The sequence below is a fragment of the Petaurus breviceps genome, unplaced genomic scaffold, assembly GCF_028583685.1.
Source record: "Petaurus breviceps papuanus isolate PSGF00001 unplaced genomic scaffold, PetGlider_PUasm1.0 90763, whole genome shotgun sequence".
NCBI lineage: Eukaryota > Metazoa > Chordata > Mammalia > Diprotodontia > Petauridae > Petaurus > Petaurus breviceps.
The window spans coordinates 1908142-1928795 of record NW_027187340.1 but is presented as its reverse complement, the minus strand read 5'-3'; the positions used below and the strand labels follow the sequence as shown (position 1 = coordinate 1928795).

Sequence of the window (20654 nt, the reverse complement as noted above, 5' to 3'; positions counted from 1 at the left end):
TTCATTAAATTCCAGTGGCTTTCTATTACCTTCAAGATCAAATACAAAATCTTGTTTGGCATTCCAAGCCCTTCATAACCCAGCCCTCTCCTACTTTTCCAGACTTATTACACTTTATTCCCTACCACATACTCTTTGATATAGTGACACTGGACTCCTTGATGTTCTATGAACAGTACACTCCCATCTTTAGTCTTTAGGTATTTTCTGTGGCTGTTTTGTATTCTTAGAATGTTCTCTTTCATCTGTCTACTGGCTTCCTTTAAGTTCCAACTAAAATTGCATTTTCTATAGGAAGCCTTTCCCAGACTTTCCTAATAGTTCTACTGTTTTCCCTCTGTAAGTTATTTCCTATTTATCTTGTATATAACTTATTTGTACCTATTTGTTTGTTGTTTCCCCCATTAGATGGTAAACTTGAGGATAGTGACTCTTTTTTCTTGTATCCTCAGTGCCTAGTGCAGTGCCTGGCCCACAGTAGGCACTTAATAATGTTTATTGAGAGTATACAACTACTTTATGTGTTTTGGTAGGTTGATCCTTACATAATTCAAGCATTTTGTAGTTTATTGTTGTTGTTCAGTTGTTTCAGTTTTGTACAACTCTTTGAGATCCCATTTGGGGTTTTCTTGGCAAAGATACTAGAGTGGTTTGCTATTTCCTTCTCCAGATAATTTTGCAGATGAGGAACTGAGGCACACAGGATCAGGGAAACAAAATTGCCCAGGGTCACACAACTAGTAAGTATCTGTAGCCAGATTTGAACTGAGGAAGATGAGTCTTGTTGACTACTGGCACAGTACTCTATCCATGGTATCACCTAACTGCCTTTATTTTATAGTTACCTTGGTTCATATTTCTTTGTCTGTTATTATCTCTTGGATTGGAAATGCTCTTGATTATTTGTTTTATTTATTTTATTTTATTTATTTATATTTATTATACACAATTTATTTATTGTGTATATAATGTTGCTCCAACAATCTTAATTGATATCTTTCTAGATTTCCTTAGATTTCTAAATCATTATGTAATTAGAAGATGACATAAAGAAGAGTTTTATCTCCTCTTTGTGTATCTTTTTCCCTTTCAGTTTTATCTTATTGGTATGGCTACCATTTCCAGAACTATTTGGAGGGAGTTGACATCCTTATTTTAAAACTCCTGTATTTATTAGGAAAACTTCTAGGTTATATCCATTGTAACTTATGGATTCAACTATAAGTGCTGTGCCTCTGGAACATAGTTCTGTTTTTAGTTTTTTTTTTGAGAGGTGATAGAAACCAGGAAAAATATTTAGCCTTCTTTCTTTTTAAAAATTGTTTTCCAGTTATATTAAAGACAATTTTCAACATTCAACTTTGGAAACATTTCGAGTTCTAAAATTTTCTCCCTCGCTCTCTCCCCTTGCCTTTCCCAAGATGCCAAGCAATCTGATACAGGTTATACATATGCCATTGTCTAAAGCATATTTCCACATTAGTCATGTTGTGAAAGAAGGAACAGAACAAAAAGAAAAACCACAAAACCTCCTCTTCCCCCAAAGTAAATATAATATACTTCAATCAGCATTCAGACTGCATCAGTTCTTTCTCTGGATGTGGATAGCATTTTCCATCATGAGTCTTTGGAATTGTCTTGGATCATTGTATTGCTGAGAAGAGCTAAGTCAGTTGTAGTTGATCATTGTGCACAGTGTTAATGTTACTATGTACAATGTTCTGGTTCTGCTCACTTCACTCGGCATCAGTTCATTTAAGTCTTTCCAGGTTTTTCTGAAACCTGCCTACGGATAATTTCTTAAAGCACAGTAGTATTTCATTACACTCGTATGCCACAACTTGTTTAGCCATTCCCCAATTGATGGGCCTCCCCTCAATATCCATTTCTTTGCCACCACAAAAAGAGCTGCTAAAAATATTTTTGTACATATGGGTCCTTTTCCTTTTTTTATGATCTCTTTGGGATACAGACCTAGTAGTAGTGGATCAAAGGTTATGCAGTTTGCTAGCCCTTTCTCTTGTTGCTCATGTTACCTGGAAGCCTAGATTGTAATTTTATTTTCTGAAAAATAAATTTTTGTTTTCTTTTGTTTTTACATTGAACAGCTTTATCCTAGGATTTGTCTCCCTTCCAAAGAGCCATGCTATATAACAGAATTTTTTTTAAAGAAAAAAAGAAAAAAACTATGAAAAAATCAATTAATATGACAGAAACTCTGATAATAATATATGTAATATTCCATGTCCATGGGATCTTCCACCTGTGCAGAGCAGTTGTATTCTCATATTTCTTCATTTGGGCCAGGCTTATTCTTTGTAATTTTGCAACATTAACTTTTGATTATTTTGTGGTTATTCTTTCCATTTACATCGTAGTCTTGTGTATCTCTGTGTGTATAAAATTTGGCTCTGTCTACTTCATCTCTTTATCTATTCATTTAAATCTTTGCATGGTTTTTCTGGATTCATTACCCAACCATTGGGTGTTTACTATGTTTCTAGTTCTTTGTAGTATAGAAAAGTACCATTCTAAGTATTTTGTCGTGTAGAGGACCCTGTTGTCTATGACTGCCTTGGGTTTTATGCCTGTTAGTGGAATCTCTGAGTTAAAGGGATGTGGGCATTTTATTTTATTTTATGCACATTTTATTTGTATAATTCCATATTGTTTTCTAGAGTGGTTCTACTGATTGCTCTTTCAACACGTTAGTGTGCCTATCAATGCTTGGCATAAAGTAGGCATGAAATAAATGTTAACTGGTTGATTTTTCCACAACCCTTATTGACTATTCCCATTTTTTTTTCATCTTTGCAAAATTTTGGGTATGAAGTAAAATTATAGGCTTGTTTTTACTTGCATGCCTCTTATTAGTGCTTTGGAACATTCTTTTTGTTATTACTAGTTTGCAGTTCTTCCAAGAAAGTTATATATTGGGGCGGCCAGGTGGCTCAGCGAGTAAGAGCACCAGCCCCAGCGTTGGGGTGACCTGGATCAAAATCCAGGCTCAGATACTTAGCACCACACCCAGAAATAACTGGCCGTGTAATCTTGAGCAAGTTACTTTTAACCCCGATTGCTTTAAAAAAAAAAAAGAAAGTTATATAGGGCTTAGAGGAGGATTGAAGAAGGGAGAGGACTGGGGTTTAGAGAGAATGGAATAATAAATACCAAGTTGGCTCAGCCCTGTTTTGCATAGGTTTTCTTTGGGGTTGAGAGAGCAGAAGAATGATCTGGGACTGGGAAGGACCTGACAAAAATGGTTACTTTTTGTGAGAAATTGAGGATAGAAAACTGTGGGAATAGATTTCAAAGATTAGTAGGAAGATAGTAAAATGAGTACCTATCTGCCCTTGATGAAGCTACTGTGACAGACCAATTTTATATTTGAGCAAGAGAGAAGAACCACAGGACCAGGGAATGACAGTGTCCTAAAATGAAAGAATGGAGATTGTCCATTATAGGTCAAGTGCACGGGGTGTGATTTTGATTCCTGACAAAATTTAAGAACATATTTATTAAAGGGGTAGTTAGTGAAGATCAAGAAGCAATAGCAGATTATAAAGATGACAATATCTAGAGGAAAAGTCTTTTGGCACATAATGCAGATCTCTTGTCTAGAGCTTTTTGATACTTAAGGACAAAGGTGACATGGTAAGAATGCTTGGATGTTGGATTTGTCTTTTCTAGGATACGTTCTTATCTGACATGCTTTCTACTTTTAAAAAGTCCTTTAGCACACTTCTCCTTTCCTCAACGTCCCCCACTCTTCTACCCTCCTCCCCTTAAAAAAAATTACTTCCTGCCTAACCTTAAATTTTCATTAAGTCTCTTTGGCTAGGAGTGAATTGCTCTTTCCTGTTTTGGCTCTTTTAATCTTGGCTTTCCCAGATGAGAAGTAATAAAGCAGAACATTATATAAAAGTTAATTACTTAATTGATCTTTTTCTAAAATGTTTTCATCTTATAGTGGCCTTGATTCTTTTATAGCACATGGTTGTAGGACTGGGGAAAATAGATGGGGTACTGTGTTCTGGTGGTGGAGATAGCACTGGATCTGGAATCAGTACACCTGGGTTCAAATCCTATTTCAACTACCCTCCTATTACTCCCTTATGTGACTTTGGTCAAGGTACTTAAACCTCTCTTTTGACCTTAGTTTCTTCAACAGAAAAAAATAAAAAGGATTGAACTAGATTGAAGTAGTCCCTTACAACACTACAAATCTTATGATCTTATACATACCTTACAAATGTGGAAACATTAAAAAAAATCTATAAAAAGACCTGCCACTAATAGCTCTTTTATTACCGTTTTTGGCATTTAATTTTCACCTCAAGAGAACAGGTTCTAATTGAGGGGAGTTCAGCATTTGCCAACATTGTAGCTATTAGCACTCAGGGAGGCTTAATTACAATTTTTTTGTTTTATTTTTAATGATACCACTTCTTAAAGATTAGAATTGTTACTATCAGAGTTTACTTCAATAGCATTCTAATTTTATGAAATTTCCAGGTCATGTTATAAATACATGGTAAACTTTGTGACTAAAATTGTAACTAAAATGCCCTATCTGATCAGACTCTGACCCTTTGTCCTTGTGTCCCTTGCTCTCCCTTTCTTCCTCCCTCTCTCTTCTCTTTCTGTCTCTCTCTGTCTCTCACACACACACACACACCCTTTCCCTTCATACTAATCAATAGTGTTGATAATAAATCACTTTAATTAAACTTACTTTCCCCAAGTTTAGATGTATCTTAACCATTATCTGTTTTCTCTTGAGTTTCAAAACTGTAATAGAAGCCGCATGCAATCAGATTCCCTGAACCAGATAATCTTCCTTATCATCTTTTATTTTTTTAAATCATAGTTTACATATATTCTTTTTTCATTGACTACTTCAAAACAGAACAGAATTCTTTTAGATTGAGAAGTTAATTTACATGTTATTGCTTCAGTTTGTTGATTTCATATACAAAGAGCTTTGGAATGTTATATGCTTTTATGCTAAGAAACTAATTGTCCTGTTTTGAAATTAAAAATTCATTTTGAAAATGGTATTAACTAGACACTGAGCTCTTTAAGAGCAGGAACTATTTTTTGTCTTTCTTTGTATTCCCAGTATTAAGCACAGTCCCTGGCACATAGCAGATGCTTAATAAATGCTTTTTGACTTGTACAATTTTTTAATCATGCTGGATGAATTATAGCAATATTTGGGCAACAGAATTACAGTTCTGATAGAAAATAAACAAAACTATGGCAGGTGTAACTACTGGCACTGTAAAAATTAATAATGATAAACTCTTAGTTATATTAAAAGTTCTTAATTAACTCCTTCCTCTGTCTTATTAATAAACAACTGCTTTGTATTGGGTCACTTTTTATTATGTCCCTACAACCTGTTGAGGTCACTTATTTAATAAAATGACAGGCCAGACTTTTTTTCTCTGTTTTAAAACAGTGGTTTCCTCAAAATACACCTCTTTTTCTTTTTCATTATGGCTTAATAATGCAAGTTTTATCATTTAGACTCCACATGAGATACTTCTGGAAGATATTCTTTTAGACATTTATTCCAGAAATATTTTAGATTTTTTTTAAAAAGCACCCAACAAGTACTTGCTGTCTTGCTTCCAGGTGTTGAGACATATCTCACTTTTTGGGTCTCTAGCCCTCTCTCCTGAAATTGTGATTCTGCTCTATTGACTGTGCTTAGAATGAGAGGATAAACTCAGTAATAATAGTTTTCATAAAAATTTTTGAAGGAAAGTTGTGAGATAGTTCCATCAGTGTCCTTAGCTCTGATTGGAGGATAGAGCCATGAACTCTAAGACCTCATCATTTATGGAGCAGCCCCAGGTCAGTCATTTTTTCATTTTCTGCAGGCTGCTTTCTTTTGGACTTCTCAAGACTTTTCCATCATGCTCCCGTGAACCTCATCATTGAGAAATTTCACCGTACTGTGAAATCCAGCCAGCTTTTGTACTCATATCTCATCAGTACACTCTGCCCCCTGATTGAAGGAAAGAGCCATGAGCTCCAAAAACCTCCATTAAGGAGGGGTCCCAGCTATCTCTTTATCTCCCACTGGCCACAGTCTTTTGGACTTCTTTGGATTCTTCTGTCATGCCCACTGGACTTCTTCTCCCTCTTAGTCTTTCCACAGTTTGAGCCTCCTTTTATGTGGTGTCTTCCCCTATTGTAAGCTCCTTGAGGACAGGAGCTATCTTTTTCATATTTGTATCCCTAGCACTTAGCACAGTGGCTGGCACATAGTAGGTACTTAATAAATGTTTATTGACTGTCAATCCATTAAGCAGCAAACTTCAGTGATTTCAATCTTAAAATTTCACACTGCAAGCCAACCAAATAACTCTTTAACTCTTAACCTTATTTATGAATTGGTGATGGAGAAGTATGTTTCATTCCTCAGTGGTGCTAAAAAACATTCTGAAGCAAAGTGAGTTAAAGTTAGCCCTCATTATCTACACAAGTGGAGGTAATTGGTAGTGTATATGATTGTGATATCAAATATATTTTGCTCTAGAAATCATTATATTCTTTGGGGGCAGACAGTATTTGTTTAATTGAATTTTGCTTTGACCATTAGATTGAGTTGCCATTCATTAGACAAAAATCAACTAATATAAAAGGACATAGCTCCAAAAGATCTTGGGCAGCAATATGAAGTTAGATTTGGCAACAAAGAAAATTGCTTTGGATAATCTGTGTACATGGATTATTTGTAGTTGACTGTCCCTTAATTTTGCCATTTGTTTTCTTGATTTAATTCTAACAGGAGACATTACTGGCCCAATTCAGCTTATCCAATTCACCATACATTTAGATAAGTAGCTGCTTGAGTTGCAAATTTTTATCTTCTGAGTGGGCACCTGCCCTTTTTTCACTCACCTAAAGCATCTTGGGAAATGAATGACACTAACCTATATAGGTGGATTCTCTTATATAAAAAGAGAGGTATGCAAAGGTAGAGAGATGCTTCTCTTATTTAATTTACTTGGAATAGTATTATTTAGTGCTATGTAGTTAAAGTCCAGTGTGGTAGGAGCAATATCCTAACCCTGCCCCCCATGCAAATTAGGCAAGTTTTCCCTTAAACTGTATCCAGCTATTCCTAGAGACTTGGTTGGCTCAGGAGACTATTTCCTTATCTCCTGAGCTCAAAGCTGCCAAGGAGCCAGAGGGCTTTCAGATGCTTGGCTGGCAGATCTTGATGGGAGCTTTGCTCACCTGAATCAACTCAGGGTGGTTCTTAATGCTTGTTAAATATCTTACTTCTATGGTTAACTAAATTTCTGTTTGTTGACTGTCACATTTTGTTCTATTATTGAACCTAACCTACCAGGGGACTGGCCTGAGTCAGACTCACCTTGGAACACACACTATAGATTAAATGTTTTTTTGTAATATTACTTGGGAACCTAATTACTATTTATGGGGGGAAGGGGAAGAGGTAGGGAATGGAACAAGCATTTATTAAGTGCCTACTTATGTGTCAAGCACAGTGCTAATAAGTGCTTTACAAATACAGTCTCATTTGATCCTGGAAGGTAGGTACTATTATTATCATCATCCAACCACATTTTATGTTTATACATTGTTTTGATGGGCAGACATACTTTGGGTTCTGAATAATGAATTTACAAATGTACTTTTAGAGTATAACCTTGATGAATGTATATGTTATAAACTAATTTTTCATTTCATAGTAAAACGATTTTTCCCTTTCGTCCTAGCAGGTTATTTTTTCCTTTCTCATGGATTATATTTACATTTTAGTAAGAGGATTTTGTGTATGTGTCAGGAAAACAGTTTGTTTTAAAGTGTGTTTTAATTCTGTTTTTAGGAAATCTACATTCTTCAATGTCCTAACAAAGAGCCAGGCAGCAGCAGAAAACTTCCCATTCTGCACTATTGATCCTAATGAGAGTCGAGTACCTGTACCAGATGACAGATTTGATTTTTTGTGCCAGTATCACAAACCTCCAAGGTAAATGTTTTTGTTTTTTCAAAAATCTTCATTCTGTTCCTTATATTGGTGGTTAAATGTAGACATTGAGTCATTTATCTACTACTGCAGAAATTAATTTACCTTATTTTTTTCTTTTAGTTGAAGCAGCACTTTTGATTCTTTAACATTTTGGGCTTTTCCTAACCTTTATATCAAGCCAGTTTTTTTTCTTCCTTTGTTTCTGTGCTCCATATTTTTTTCCATCTTGGCATTTTTCTTTTCTTCTCCTTCCTCTCTATGGTACCAAATTTGTTATACCCTTGAAGGCTTAGTAGTGAACCTTAGCAGAGAGTTCCTGTCATTACCCAAAGTGATTTTACCCTTCTCTAAATTCCTGTGGCTCTATAGGAAAATAACAGTTCACATGTATTACTGAAATAGTTTTTAGAAAAAAGGCCAGCGAAGTACATGTGTTTGGGTATGAAAGGAAAAAAAAATACTTTGGTCCAGGGTAAAATATTGTGGCTATTCCAATATAGTATGTTAGAGAATTTAGGGACCTGACCCTGCAACTTTCAAGTGTGTCTTTTTTAAAGAAATACAGTATTTTTTTCAATTCTAATGCTCTAGTCTGAAAAATCAAACCTGTTAGCCACAGTTAAACATTTTGAAAATGTCTTTACAAAAGCACAAAGTCTCTGACTTTAGCATTAAGTGTCTTGTTCCTAAAGTGAAAATTTATTATTACTTCCTTAAAATCTCACACTGCAAGATGAAAGCTTCAGAAGTTCTTAATGTGGCAAGCATTTAAAAACAGCTTAATTAGAAACTAAGGAGTTCACTAACTCCTTTTTTTTTTTTCCAGAAAAAAATGGAGCTGTTGGAAAATAATTATTGGAATGCTTATTAAAGTAATTAATGATAAAAATGTAAACCTCACATTTCTGTGGTTCTCTTAACTACCAGAATAAATTAATACCTGAATCTGTGGTCAAGGCAGAGAACTTCAGAACTTGTCAGAAAATGATCCTCTGACGTGTAGATTCCTTCATATAATGATTATTTTTATGTGTCTAGTCTTCTGCTTTACTCATTTTCCTGAAAAATCTAGAAGGCCAATTTTGAACACAGATTTTTGAGCTTCACTGGTCAGCTCTTTGAAGCCTTATGTTAACCCTCCCTTTTTCTAGAGGGTTCTTATCAACTAGGTGTGTTTACTGACCTAGTGGTAATATGAGCTAGAGGTTTGCCTTGGGGCAGTCTCTTTTTTCTTTACCAGAAGCCTTACTATGGAGATGAAGAGAGAAAGGAATAAAAATTATACTGATAAGGATAACCACTCAGATATCTATAGAACTTTAGAACTTTAAGGTTTGCCAAGCACTCTACCTTATAACCATCTATTACTCTATGAAGTAAGTAAATTCAGGTATTATTACACATTTTGGTGTAATAGAAAGAACTCCAGATTAGTCTTCACTTCTGCTGAGAATCCTTTTATTCATTTTAACTTGCTCTCTGATTCCCCATATCAGCTGAACCTTTTCCTCTTTCTTCCCATCTGTACTCCCCAATTCCACATTTGTAACATTTGATGTTCTCCTATTTCTGCTGGAAATATTTCAGCATGGCAGAATGGAAAGAGCTCTGGATTTGGAATTGGATAACCAAGGTTCAAATTCCAATTTATTACCTGTGTGACCATGAGCAAGTTGTTCTATTTCTGTGAACCTCAGTTTTCATGTAAAATAAGAAGTATTAGACTGAATATTTTCAAAGATTCCTTCTTTTTCTAAAATCTTGTTTTCCTATGATCATCTATTCTCTCTTTCTACCTGTGTTCTTAATCCCTTTTTCACCCTCTTTTAGCAGTCACCATTCTGGCTCTTTCTTTTTCTGTTGGCTTCTTCCCATTTGCCCATAAATATGTTCAGGTTTTCCCAGGCTTAAAAAACATGTTTTCTTTGCCCCAAGCAGATACATTTTAATCTCTTTCTGTTTAAAAGCAGTTAATATTTATATAGTACTTACTGTATGTCAGGAACTGTGTTAAGCTCTTTACAAGTATTCTCTTATTAGATCCTCACAACAGCTTTGGGAGGTAGGTGCTATTATCCCCATTTTACAGATGAGGAAACTGAAGCAAACAATTAAGTTACTTGACCAGGGTCACATAGCTGGTAAATGTCTGAGTCTGGATTTGAACTCAGATCTTCTGACTCCAGCCTAGTGCTCCATCTATTTCCCTTCTAGCTCTTTACATCTGATACTTCTGTTTCCTTACCCCACACTAGCTCCTTAATCCTGTCTTTCCCCTGACCCAGTACAGTAACACTCTTCTAAAGTTTGCCAGTAACTTTATTATCATGCATCTGTTTGCATTTCTTTCATATACTTACATTGTATTATTTTGTATTACAGTTGTTTGCCATGCTCTGTGCTATACTATAAGGATTGGGACCATTCTTACTTAAAATTGGTCTTTGTAAGTCTTAATGGTCTTAAGTAAGACCATTCTTACTTAAAATTGATCTTACTTAAAATTTGATCAGACTCCCCAATGGTGTTTCAGAATTCCTTGCCCATAGTGTTTAATGCATGTCTGTTCATTGCCTTGCCAAATACTTGGATACTTTCCTGTGGTTTTCCTCAGTTTATGAAATACTGATTCTTGCATGTCTTCAAGTAAGTGTAATGAAAGAGTGTGACCTGGTCTTTGTCTTTTCCATTATGTAATTTTATCCACAGGATAGCTAAGTAACTCAAAGCCAGTCATCTGTATTTAAATACTTAAGTGAACCTGTGATCTCATCACAAACGGGGTACTTTTCCCAGGTTACAGATCATACCCCACTCTTATTTCTTCATTGTTTTTATCTGCATTCTTATAAATCCTCCATGGAGGAACTGCCCCTTGTGATAGAGGCCTTCTACTTAATAGCATTTTAACATTCCAGGGGTACCAGTGGAGTACTTGAAAGTGTCCCTCTATTAGTCTTTGAACTTGATTGTTGATTGATATTGATAAAAATATACTTGATGGTATTTTTGTACTGCTTATGCCATGTGTCTTTCCAAAATTGCAAGTGATTCAGAAAGTACCAGTTTTTTGAAGACTGTTGCTTTATGATTTGCAGACCTGAATATTGCAACCAAAGATGATCATTTATGAGACAGTCTGGAACAGTGGAGTCAGAGAATTCAATTCAAATCCTTCTTTGGATGCTTAGTACTTGTATGACCTGGGGCCAAACACTTACCTCCCTGGACCTCAGTTTACGTCTCTGGAAAATGAGAGTTGGAATAGAAGACTTCTGGGGTTGTTTCTAGATCAAAAATTAGAATCTTTTGATGTTGTTTGCAGGACAAATATATCACATGTAGAGTAACAACGATTCAATTAATAGTTATATCTGATTTGCAAATTGTATGATTCTTAGCACCCTCTGTCCACTTTATAGCAGAAGTAGAAGGGGCCTGCAAAGACTGAGTGCTATTTAAAAAATTCTTTTTTGTTTTCATTTGTTGGGATTATTTTGAAGTCCATCACTGTAGCAATCTCTCTGATTGTTTCTTTCACATCTCTCTGATTTGATATCCCACTTACCACAGTGACTGTTCCAGATATTTTCATCCTTTTTTCTACCCGCTCAGCTTAAGGACTTGCCTCATATTTTACTGAAAATATTGGGGCCATTCACTTGAGAGTTCTGTTTCTCTTCTTATCTCACATCATATCTCATTACCTACTCTCTCCTTTTTCCTGTGTCACATGAAGAAGTAGCCTTTCTTCCCAAAGCAAATCCTTTACATGCACCCTTGATTCCTTCTGATTCCATCTTCTCCAGCAGATTATATCCTCTATCTTTCCTACTCTTTTATTAATCATTAATCTCTTCCTCTCTCCTGACTACTCCCTTGCTACCTATAAACATGCACTTGTCTTCCCTCATCCTTAAAAAAACCCTCATTTGATCTATTTCTTCTAGCTATCATTTTATATCTATATCTTTCTTTTCTTCACCTTCTTGGCTAAACTTGAATAAGTCATCTATACACAGTGCTTCACTTACTCTGCACTTGTTTGATTCTAAATCCACTGCAGTCTGGCTTTTGACTTCATCATTTAATTTTAACTGCTCTCTCCAAAGTTACCAGATGATATATTAGTTGCCAAATCTAATAGCCTTTTAAAAATTCTCATTCTTCTTGGCCTGTCAGCAGCTAGCCTCTGACACTGTCAATCACCCTCTTCTGGATACTCTTGTCTATCCTCTAGGTTTTCGTGACACTGCTTTCTTTTTTTTTTTTTTCTTTTTTCTCCTGACTGATTCTTCTCAATCTCTTTTGCTGGATCTTTATCTAAGTTATATCTGCTGTAGGTGTTCCCTAAGGTTCTAGGCTGTGCCTTTTCTTCTTCAGCATTAATCAGCTACCATAGGCTCAATTACTATCTCCATGTACATGATTTTCAGATCTAGATATCACTCTTCTTTTCTGATCTCCAGTCTTACATCACAACTGCCTTTTGAACATCCTCAACTGAATGCTGCTGGACATCTAAGATTCATCATGTCTAAAACAGAATTAAACTTTTTTTCTCAAACTCTTAACCTCTTCCTAACTTTTTTAAAAGTAAATTTTTAAGGAAAAAAGGAAAGAAGAGGAACAAGACAGTAAGTTGAAAGAGACTCATCATCATTCTGGGATGTGTAATGATGAATATTTTGGTTACAGCAACTCTTGAGGACCATCTATTAAGTTGTAGAGGCATCCTGATATATATTTTATTGAGGAGAGCAACCCTACCAACTGAATTACATGCCCCTTAAGTTTGAATGTTTGGTACTTAAGTATATCCAGTATGGATCTGACTGTGTCACTTTTTGACTCAAGAAGCTTTAGTTACTCTCTGTTGCTTCTAGTATATAATACAAATTGATCTGTTGGGCATTTCAAGTTCTTGTCCCACCCTGTCTTTCTCATTTGTGTCTAGGACTCATTTGTGTCCTAGCCAAACTCTGTTATGTCAGTGCCTTTACAAAGGCTGTCCTATACCTGAAATAGTCTCCCTTTACACCTCTCTCTCATGGAAACCCTACCTTCTTTCAAGGCTTAACTTGAATGTCATTTCCGACATGAAGCCTTTCCTGATTCCTCCAGTAGTTAGTGTACTTCCTTGCCAAAATTAGTCTGTTTACTTTGTTTATATTTGGTATTTACTTACCTCTGTACATATTTTTTCCCCAGGGTAACAGAAACTTTTCTTTGTCAGGCTTTGCTTTGTTTTTGATCTATGCCTTTGGATCTCCAGCCTGTGACACAGGATTTGAACTCAAGAAAGGCACTTAATTAAATACCTGTTGAATTGGGTGAATAAAAATACCGTTTCAGGATATCTCTGACTTCATGTATCATGTATTTAACTAATGTTTTTATGTATCAGTTGTGTTTACTGAAATGCTGATTGAGGAACTTTCTTAGCACTTTTTAATCTTTAGAGTCACTGGAAGACATATGGCTCTTTAATTACTTCCCCCTTTCATTGCTGGGGAAAATCTGCATGTATTAAAAGACTGTGTTATGTAGATTTTTCTAGAAAAGGAAAATTTGTTTAAATTAAGCTGTTTCAAATGCTCTCAGTGCATTGGGTGGCAAATACCTTATTGTACTATTTTATAATGACTAATTTTTTTTTTAATCTTTCAGCAAAATTCCAGCCTTTTTGAATGTAGTTGATATTGCTGGCCTTGTGAAAGGAGCTCATGCTGGACAGGGACTGGGAAATGCCTTTTTGTCTCACATAAGCGCCTGCGATGGAATCTTTCATCTGATGCGTATGTAAACTTGTTCACTTGAATAGTTTAAGCATAATTTTTCTTTCACATAGAAAAAAATAGAAAATGATAACTTGAATTTTTTCTGCCTTTATATGTCCCATTATTATTTGATACTTGGAATTCTAGGTCATGGTGGAGTCTTTGTCCCATGTAAAAATTAATGCGTTTAAATTTTGTACTATAGTTCTCCTGTTTTAATGTAATGTATTAGATTGGCTGCATTAGAAATATATTCAGTTTGAGGAATTCTAGGCAATCAACACGATAATATAAGCAGGTTAGAGTTCTTCTGGTTTTTTAAAGTTGTAGAATTTTTTTTTGTAAGATTTCTATGGTAATTTTTAATGCAGTAGGATCTGAATCTTTGGTGTCTTTAAAGACTTTTATTTAGTTTTCTGTGTCATTTGTAATAGGTGAGTGTTTCAGACCCTCAGGGTAGTTTGTAAATAATTATTTTTATACATGTACATGCTCCTACAGTAGTAGCTAAAAGAACTGGCCTGGAAACTAGGGTTCAAGTGCTGCCTCTGATATGTACTTTCTGTGTGTCCCGGAGCGAGTAGCTTAACTTCTCAGTATTATAAGGAATTTCCTTAGACTGAAAGTTGCAGAGGGAGTACCTTGTTGTATTGGTGTAAGTTTTCTCACCTGAGTGTTCCCTTACTAGTTAATTCTCCTCTCCTCTTCTCTATCGTCCTTCTGCTCTCCCCTGCCCTTTAAAGTCAGTATCACACAGGCTCTAGTGGCTCCAATGGCTTACCCAAGGTTGTCTTGGGTCTGAGCTGCTATAGCGCTTATGGCATTAACAACATCCTGTTAGTCCTTTCAAATGTTTAATTTTACTTATTTATTGAAACAGTTCACGCCATGCTTGTGGAATATCCTTATTAGTGAAAAAAATTCAGTCCAGTGAACTACTGGTAATAGGTCCTAGACAATTACATGGAAGCAAGAAGGTAGAGCCAGGATTTCTCCAGTGAATATTTGAGTATTACAAACACATCAACAGCAGAATATGTCTACTAACCAATTAGTTAATACAAAACTTTTTTGTTCAGCTATCCATTGCAGATGGGATCTGGAGGTAATGGAACCAGTTCAGATGTATTTTTTTTTTGCTAATTAGTTCATTAGGATAAGTTCATTGGATATCTAGGTTTTCTTGATAGCTAGACTCTCCCCCCCCCCCCCAGCCACTTTTTCTTCATCTCTTGTTGTTCAGTTATTTCAGTCATATCTGACCCTTTGTGACCCCATTTGGGGTTTTCTTGGCAAAGATAACTAGAGTGGCTTGCCATTTCCTTCCCCAGATAATTTTATAGATGAAGAAACTGAGGCACACAGAGTTAATTGACTTGTCCAAGGTCACACAGTACGTGTCTGAGTTCATATTTGAACTCAGCAAGATGAATCTTTCTGACTTAAGGTCAACCCCTTCTATCCATTGTGCCAGCCTAATTGTATTTAGTTGGAGTTTGAAAGTGATTACAGTATACAGTATATGCTAATTTTATCTATCAACTTAGTAAAGACATTTTGAGAATACTTATTTTTCCACAAGAATTTCATTTGTTGTTAGGATTTACTGTGGTTGTCTTACTAGTTTAGACATTAGAAATGTTATATTTAGAGTTGATAACTAGGTTGGTAAAACTATATTGATTAAAAATCCCTGGAATTGTGAATTAGATTTTGTATAGAAGGATATTAGATTTTGATGGATTTAATAAAATTGTACTGTTTATCTGTTCTCTTAGTATGCAAATGTGATAAGTGCAAAATTTTTAAAATCTAGATGGTTCCTTAGAATGGATTCCAAAGTGCTGTTCTTCATCTTTGAGTGCATTGATAGATAGGTGTGTTGGTCTGAGCATTACCTCTATTTGCTGCCTAATTTTTTGCTTTGGGTTAGGGAAAAAAGTTATTGCCGACAACTTTTAAAAGAAATAAAATAGTATCATATCCCTCCTTTGGTTGTTTTCTTCTGAAAAACAAGTGAAAGGCAGATTCCATAGGAACAGTGTTATAAAGAGATAATTGTTATATTGTTAAAGCAAGCATTTTTGAAGATAGTGTGGAATTTTGTGACATTTTAGCTTGCTCATATTATAGAAATGATCTTACTTTGACACAATATTGGTCAGACAGTACCATAAGGAGCAGGACTATATACATAAAATGAGGAAACCAGGTTTGAAATCTTTTTTTTTTTTGAAGGCTCTGCCTTTGAAGCACAAGTTGCTATATGTTAAGTTAAGCTGGAGATGTAGAATTTTGTGATAGTGGATGGTATCTACTACCCAGTTCAGGATGGTTCTTTACCAGGTTAACTTAACCAATGGTGATTTTTTGACCACAGCAACTCTAAATGATCACCATCTAAGTCAGAGAGTTTGTGGTATGTGGAAGGAGTACATTTGTGAGTGAAATTACAGATTCTTGAGTTATTGAAATAAGAATTTTTCATTTAGATGAGGGCAGTTTGGGTAATATGTGTATTTGAATTGTTACAGTATGTCTATATTTTGTAGGTGGTAATTTGAACCTTGACTATACTAGAAGAAAAAGTAAGAATTAGAAAGGCAAAAAGACCTGGGTTTAGACCCATTCTGTGACACTTATAACTGGCTATTGTCCTAGGTATCAGTGCTCCATCAAGATAAATATATATCAGTACAAATCAAAACCCAGCCATTTCTTTTCATACTTTGTGATTCTTGTACATGTGTTTTCATATGTCCTGTACAGAGTCTATGTGTTGGAGGCCTTTCTCATGTCTTTACATTTCAGAAGTGCCAGTGGAGTAATTTGGAGTAACCTCTTGCTTTAAACACATGAATGGTCTACCTTATTTTTTGATAATTTATTTTCTCATTAATCTCTCTTTTGTTCCTCCTTGAACATAGGTTATCATCATTGGAGATAATACTCTGAGAATGCTGTCTATGAGTTAAAAAAGTATTGAGTGAACCCCAAATTATTCCTGGATCTCCCTGTCCTTTTGATAAAATATAAGTGTAACAATATTATGGGATGGAAAGTTAGCCCACCATAAAATTTACCAGTTTTTTGTGCCAGTCCTGTTATGGATCATGGGATTATGTAGCTCAACCCTTTCATTTTTTTGGATAATGAAACTGAGGCCCATTGTGGTGTGCTCAGTAGTAATAGTAAGTACTAGGTAGCAAATCTAAAGTATGAACTGTTCTGAGTACTAAATCTTTGTTTTCTTTTCACTATACTTCTAATGCTTTAACCACAAAAGAACTATGGCTTTTTTTAAAAAAAAGTTTTATCTGTTTATTTGCTTTTTTTCTTGCTTCTTGCCAAGTTTATTTTCACATGTTTTATTTTTTCCAATTATGTATAAAAGCAATTTTTAACATTTGTTTTTTAAAAATTTGAGTTCCCAGTTCTCTCCTTCCTTTCCTCCCCATCTCACGCAGTGAGAAGGCAGGCAGTTTGATACAGACTGTACATAAGGAGTTATGCAAAATATATTTCCATATTAGTCATGTTGTAAAAGGAAACACAGACCAAAAAACCCCCAGAGAAGTGAAAGAAAATTTAGAAAGTATGCTTTCTATCTGCATTCAGATTCTCCATCAGATTTTCCTCTGGAGGTTGATAACATTTTTCGTAAGTCCTTAATAATTGTCTTGCATCATCGTATCACTGAGAATAGCTAAGATCATTGTACAGTATTGCTGTTACTATGTACAATGTTCTCCTGGTCCTGCTCACTTCACTTTGCATCTCAGTTCATGTAAGTCTTTACAGGTTTTTCTTTTTAAAAAATTATTAATTTGTTTATTTTTAATTTTCAACATTCACTTCCACAAGATTTTAAATTCCAAATTTTCTCCCCATCTCTCCCTTTCCTCCACCCCAAGACAGTGTGCCAGGTTTTTCTACAGTGTCCTACTCATCCTTTCTTATATCACGATAATATTCCATCACAATCATATACCTCAGCTTGTTCAGCTGTTCCTCAATTTATGGACATCACCTCAGTTTCCAATTCTTTACCACCACAAGAAGAGCTACTATAAATGGTTTTATACACATAGATCCTTTTCCTTTTTTTTTTTTTAATTAATATTTTGGGATACAGACCTGGCAGTGGTATTGCTGTGTCAAAGGCTATGCATGGTTTTATAGCTCTTTGGGCATAGTTCAGATTGCTCTCCAGAATGGTTGGATCAGTTCACAGCTCCATTATTGTATTAGTTTCCCTATTTTCCCACTTTCCCTCCAACATTTGTCATTTTCCTTTTCTGTCTTTTTTTTTTTTTTTTTTTTTTTTTTTTTGGGGGGAGGTTGGGGTTTATTCTTTTTTCTTTTTTGTTTTTTTTTTTTTTTTTTTTTTTTTTGCCTTTTGGAGGGAAGTTGGGGTTAAGTAACTTGCCCAAGGTTACACAGCTAGTTTTTTTGTATGGGTGGTAAGTGTCTGAGGCCAGAACCAAACTTGGGTCCTCCTGACTCCGGGGCCAGTGCTTTACTCACTGTGCCACCTAGCCTGCCTCTTCCTTTTCTGTCTTATTGTCTAATCTGATAAGTATGAATTGTCATCTCAGACTTATTTAAATTTGCATTTCTCAGATAGTGATTTACAGCAGTTTTTCCATTTGACTTTAGATAACTTTGATTTCTTTGTTTGAAAACTGCCTGTTTTGGCCATTTATCAATTGAGAGACTGACTTGTATTCTTATAAATTTGCCTGAGTTCTCTATATATTTGAGAAATGGGGCCCTTATCAGAGAGACTTGCTGTAAAATGTCCTCCTAGGTTTCTGCTTTCCTTCTGATCTTGGCTGCATTGATTTTGTTTGTGCAAAAAACCTTTTAATATAATCGAATCAAAATTATCCATTTTATATCCCTAATGCTCTCTCTTTTTCTCTTGGTTGGTCATATATTTTCCCCTTCTCCATAGATGTGACAGGTAGATTGGCCTATGCTCCCCTAATTTGCTTATGGTATCACTCTTTATGTCTAAATCATGTACCCATTTTCACATTATCTCAGTATACTCTGTTAGATGTTGGTCTATACCTAGTTCCTGTCAAACTGCTTTCTGGTTTTCCCAGCAGTTTTTGTCAGTTCTTTTCTCCAAAATTTGAATATTTGTGTTTATCAGAAGCTACATTACTATGGTCATTTACTATTGTATATTGTGTACCTGATCTATTCCACTGGTTTGTCACTCTATTTCTTAGCCAGCACCAGATTGTTTTGATGACTATTGCTTTATAATACAATTTGAGATCTGGCCACCTTCCTTGGCATTTTTTTTTCCTTGATTTATTCCCTTGATATTTTTGACCTTTTATTCTTCTAGATAAATTTTGCTCTCTTTTTTCCCATCTCTCTATTAAATACTTTTTTGGTTGTTTAATTGATATGACACTGGATAAATAACTTAGGTAGAATTGTCTTTTTTATTATATTGGCATGAGTATACCCATGAGCATTTCATATTTCTTTAAACTGTTTAGATCTAACTTTGTGTGAAAAAGTGTTTTATAATTGTGTTCATATAGTTCCTGGGTTTATCGTAGATTCCCAAATATTTCATATTGTCTACAATTATCTTAAATGGAATTTCTCTTTCTATTTCTTGCTATTGAACTTTGTTGGCAATATATAGATATACTGATGATTTAGGAATGTGACATTTTATCTGCTCTTTAAAAAAAAAAACTTTTTTATTTTTCCAAACTTAGCATGGGTCATTGATTTAGTGCTGTAATGGATTTCAGTGACTGACTAGTCTACCCTCTCATTTAATAGATAAGTAAATTTGGGTCCAGAGCTTTTTGAAGATAACATGGGTATATCTTTTAAGTTCTTAGTTGATTGTGATCTTTAATTGTGAAAGTTCAGGTACTAGCAGAATTATCTTTATTGATTTGATTAATTAATGATAATGATAATTTAACCACCAGAAAACTCCAGTTGCATCGAAAGGGAAAAGGAACTGTAATCTCAGTGTATGTATGGTATAATGCTAAAGAAAATCATGACACATGCTGCCTATGTCCAATACAAGTTATATGTTACATGATCTTAACTGAGCTATCCCTGTGGCAAGGCAGTCTTTTTATACCTAATTGATTTACTGTTTCACTCACCACATTAACTTTCATAAACTTTTTTCGTTCTTCCTCAGACCTCACAGAGCTTCCTTTCCCCCCAGTTTTTCAACTGAAAACCTTCCTTCATATTTCACCAAAAAAAAAAAAAAATTGATGCCAAAGAGTTTTCTCTTTTCCTCCTCTTCATTATCTCATATCATTCAGATGCCTTCTGCCATTGTGTCTTTCTTCCCCCCTTTCATGTGAAGAGAGGTGGCTATTTTCCTTGCTGAAGCTAATTCCTCTTCGTGCACAAATGATCCCATTCCATCCTATCTTCTTTAGTACATTGCCCCTTCTGTCATTTTTACTTTCTCATTCATCTGTAATCTCTTCTTTTAGTTCTTCCTTTTTTGACTAGCCTCCTTGAAAAGTGCATTTACAGTAATTGATGCTTTTATTTGCTTTCTTCTTATTCCTTTCTTAACTCTTTGCAGTCTGGCTTTTGGCCTCATTATTCAACTGAAACTGTTCACTCCAAGGTTACTAATGATTTCATAACTGCCAAATGACTTTTGCTTAGACCTCATCCTTTTTGACATCTCTGCAACCTTTAGCACTGTTGATCATTCTCTTTCCCTGGATATTCGCTTCTTTCTTAGTTTTTATGACAATGTTTTCTCCTGATTGGCCTTGTACCTGTCTTGACTGCTCCTACTCTTTCTCTCCCCTACACCTCCCAATCTTCACCCAGGTCATGTC

At 35.1% G+C, this 20654-nt stretch overlaps 1 protein-coding gene across 1 annotated transcript in view; it reads left to right on the top strand.

Moving 5' to 3' along the window:
* Window positions 1–20654, top strand: part of OLA1 (Obg like ATPase 1) — a 257081-nt gene that overhangs the window by 36128 nt on the left and 200299 nt on the right. The window contains exons 3-4 of the mRNA XM_069068430.1: window positions 7871–8014; window positions 13685–13812. Of these exons, the coding sequence (XP_068924531.1) occupies window positions 7871–8014; window positions 13685–13812 (272 nt within the window). The remainder of the gene's footprint in view (window positions 1–7870; window positions 8015–13684; window positions 13813–20654) is intronic.